The sequence below is a fragment of the Triticum urartu genome, chromosome 6A (assembly GCF_056163025.1).
Source record: "Triticum urartu cultivar PI428250 chromosome 6A, HENAU_Tu73, whole genome shotgun sequence".
Classification (NCBI taxonomy): Eukaryota; Viridiplantae; Streptophyta; class Magnoliopsida; order Poales; family Poaceae; genus Triticum; species Triticum urartu.
This window is the reverse complement of record NC_141878.1, coordinates 6,004,905-6,007,583: the sequence shown is the minus strand read 5'-3', so window position 1 is coordinate 6,007,583 and position 2,679 is coordinate 6,004,905. Positions and strand designations below refer to the sequence as shown.

General features: G+C 42.8%; 1 protein-coding gene across 1 annotated transcript; it reads right to left on the bottom strand.

The window, feature by feature from the left end:
• Positions 1-686: 686 nt before the first annotated feature.
• LOC147963025 (uncharacterized) lies at positions 687-1,664 on the bottom strand. The gene has a single exon (XM_087528232.1). It carries the CDS (start codon positions 1,662-1,664, stop codon positions 687-689), a length of 978 nt encoding a protein of 325 aa, XP_087384358.1.
• Positions 1,665-2,679: the final 1,015 nt, after the last annotated feature.

Here is a 2,679-nt window from a genome sequence, read left to right as displayed (position 1 = left end):
CTCATATAAAAGGGGCTTAATTAGACAGCCACCCATTTTCTGCCACTCTCTCTTGTCTTTGCAAGGCATGATAATACGATCATATGCCTTGGAGAAATTGCAAAGAGCATAGCACTTGTGCACCATTTCCTCTGGATCAATTAGTTCATCTCTATAGCAGGATATGGAATGGGGACAGGGAATACCAGTCAATTGCCATCTTCTGCATGTGCATGCCTTCATTTGCAACTCCACAATGTAGTCTCTCCCATGTGAAGTAACTAGGAAAATTCCTTCACCAGCATTAGTAGGGTAACAATTGCTAGACCATTCTATGTGCTTCAGAAGCCTTTTCTTGATCTTTGGACAGATTGGTCCATCCCACTTCTTAACCTCTTGTTGTTTGCTGTAATGCCTACTTGATAGTTGTGACTTGATTTTGTCAATCATGCTAATAATTGGCAAGTCCCTAGCCTCTAAGATATATCTACAAGTACATCACAATAACAAGTTTATGAATATACCACATATAACAGACATGTTACTGAATTATATGTACAAGAGATAGTACTAGACTTACTTATTGAAAACCTCACAGTTGTTGTTTAACAAAATGTCACATTTGGGCAAATCAGTTTGGAAAGCTCTAACCTGCCAAAATTTCTCAAATTCATGCCTTGATCTGCCCTGAAGTACTCCAAATATTCCTATGCAAGAAATTTGGAGGTAAATGCTTTAACCTTCCATTTCTTGGAACATTTGTGCTCACTGTTATACCTCTTGATGACCATGCAATTAGTTCCGCTGTCGTAGTTGCACCATATGTTCCATGGGCATTGAGCTTGACACTTGGCAGAAATTCTTTTCCTGTCATTGACTGGCATTTTAATGTCAAATCTGTTTTTGCAACTGTAAGCTCCTACTGCTTCCCTAAACAACTCAGGAGACTGGAAGACTTGCCCAATCCTAAACTGTGGATCATGCAAATCTTCTTTTGTAAATCCTTTGAATTTATATTTTGCACCTGCTTCATCATCAGAATCTGGTAGCTGCAGTTCCTCTTCATCTGAATCTTGTATAGGATCAGCCTTTGCTCTAATGTTTACATCTACAGGCTCTTCAACTGTGTCCTCTTTGAGATCATCATCTAAATCACTCACATCATAGTCACTATCTGCAATATCATCAGCAAACTCAGACCCCTCTTCACTGCCATTACCTTCAACATCAGAAAGTTCTCCATCATTTTCCTCTTCAAACTCATCTGCAAAATCAGAGACCTCCTCAGGAACATCCTCTTCAGTTTGCTCCTCCTCTACAAACTCCTCTTCTTGTACTACTGGTTCTTGCTCCTCCTTTGCAAAATCCTCTGCAGCTTGCTGCTCATCTGCATTTGTTTGCTCTACTGCTTGTTGTGCAAGTGTTTCTTCCATTGCTTGCTCTGCTTCATATCCAAAGCTGTCATGAGTTACAAACTGACATTGCCTTTTTTCAAATGTGTCCTCCTTAATATGCTTCTCCAATGCTTCCTTCTTCATCTGCTGTTTGTGCTTGTCCAGTGCTTTCTCCTTGATGGTCTGCATTGGTTTCATAGGACTCACAACAGTGGGCAGATCTGTTACAGGAAACCGGACAACATCATCCCAGTCAAATAGCCTGAAACTCTCATCATGATCAAGATACATCTGCAGGTACTTGTGTCCAAATGTCACATGTGCCCTCATGTTCAAACAATTGTCATTGCAAGTTATCTTCACAAGGCCTCCTTCGTTCATTGGTTTCCCAGGCATACAGTAATACATGTGTAGTCTTCCCTGAACTTCATATCCCAATTGTTCTACTAAATCTTCCAACTTATCCACCGTGAGTGCATCCCCCTCAACATAATCATACCATATGCTTTTTCCATTCACATATGCACGATTTTTACCAACTCCAAGGAAATAACCATCAAAATTGATGCCAAGACTGAAATTTGATGCATAGTCGATTGTTTCTGCACATGAACAGAACAATATTAATGACTAGGTTAACAAGCAAAAATCGCTAGCAGAACAAAAGCCCTAGAACAAACACTAGCAGTAATATCAACTATCTAAAAGGAAATACAAGTGCGCATGATCTAAATCGTGAGATTAACGACTTTCAAACAGAAGGGTGGGGGAGGGGGATGGGTTACAGGGGGTTTCAGAGTTTCAGAGATGCTTACCGTAGACAGGGGGTGGGTCTCCCTCCGCGCGGCGACGAGGCACCATGGTTCAGCTCGCTTCGTCGGCGAACCCGCGGGCCGCCGTCGCTCCGTCGGCGTATGGCTTCGTCGGCGGTGACGAAACCCTAGCCGATCACCTCCCACGATCACCTCCCCTTTCTTTCCTTAGCCTTGGAGACAGCGATATGAATGCTGGGGAGAAGCCGAGCGTCCCGAATGGGCAGGGGGAAATATGCAAAACTGTGCCGTGGTCGCTCGCTTTTTTTCCGAGGAAAGTGGTCGCTCGCTTCTTTATGAAATGGACGTGTCCTATACAGTTGGCGGGTCAAACAGTTTTTTGGGTCAAATACGTCCACATGTGCAAAATACGAGCCAAAATGATATGAGTTACCGTACGCTGACCCGATTCAGCGAGTCAAGTGACCGTAACTTTTGGTTTCGTGAATACAGTGACCAAACTGAACCCTAAAGACAAGTTCAGTTACTGTAGG

Coding starts and splice junctions, on each gene's coding strand:
- LOC147963025 (XM_087528232.1), bottom strand. CDS start 1,664: ATGTATCTTGATCATGATGAGAGTTTCAGGCTATTTGACTGGGATGAT.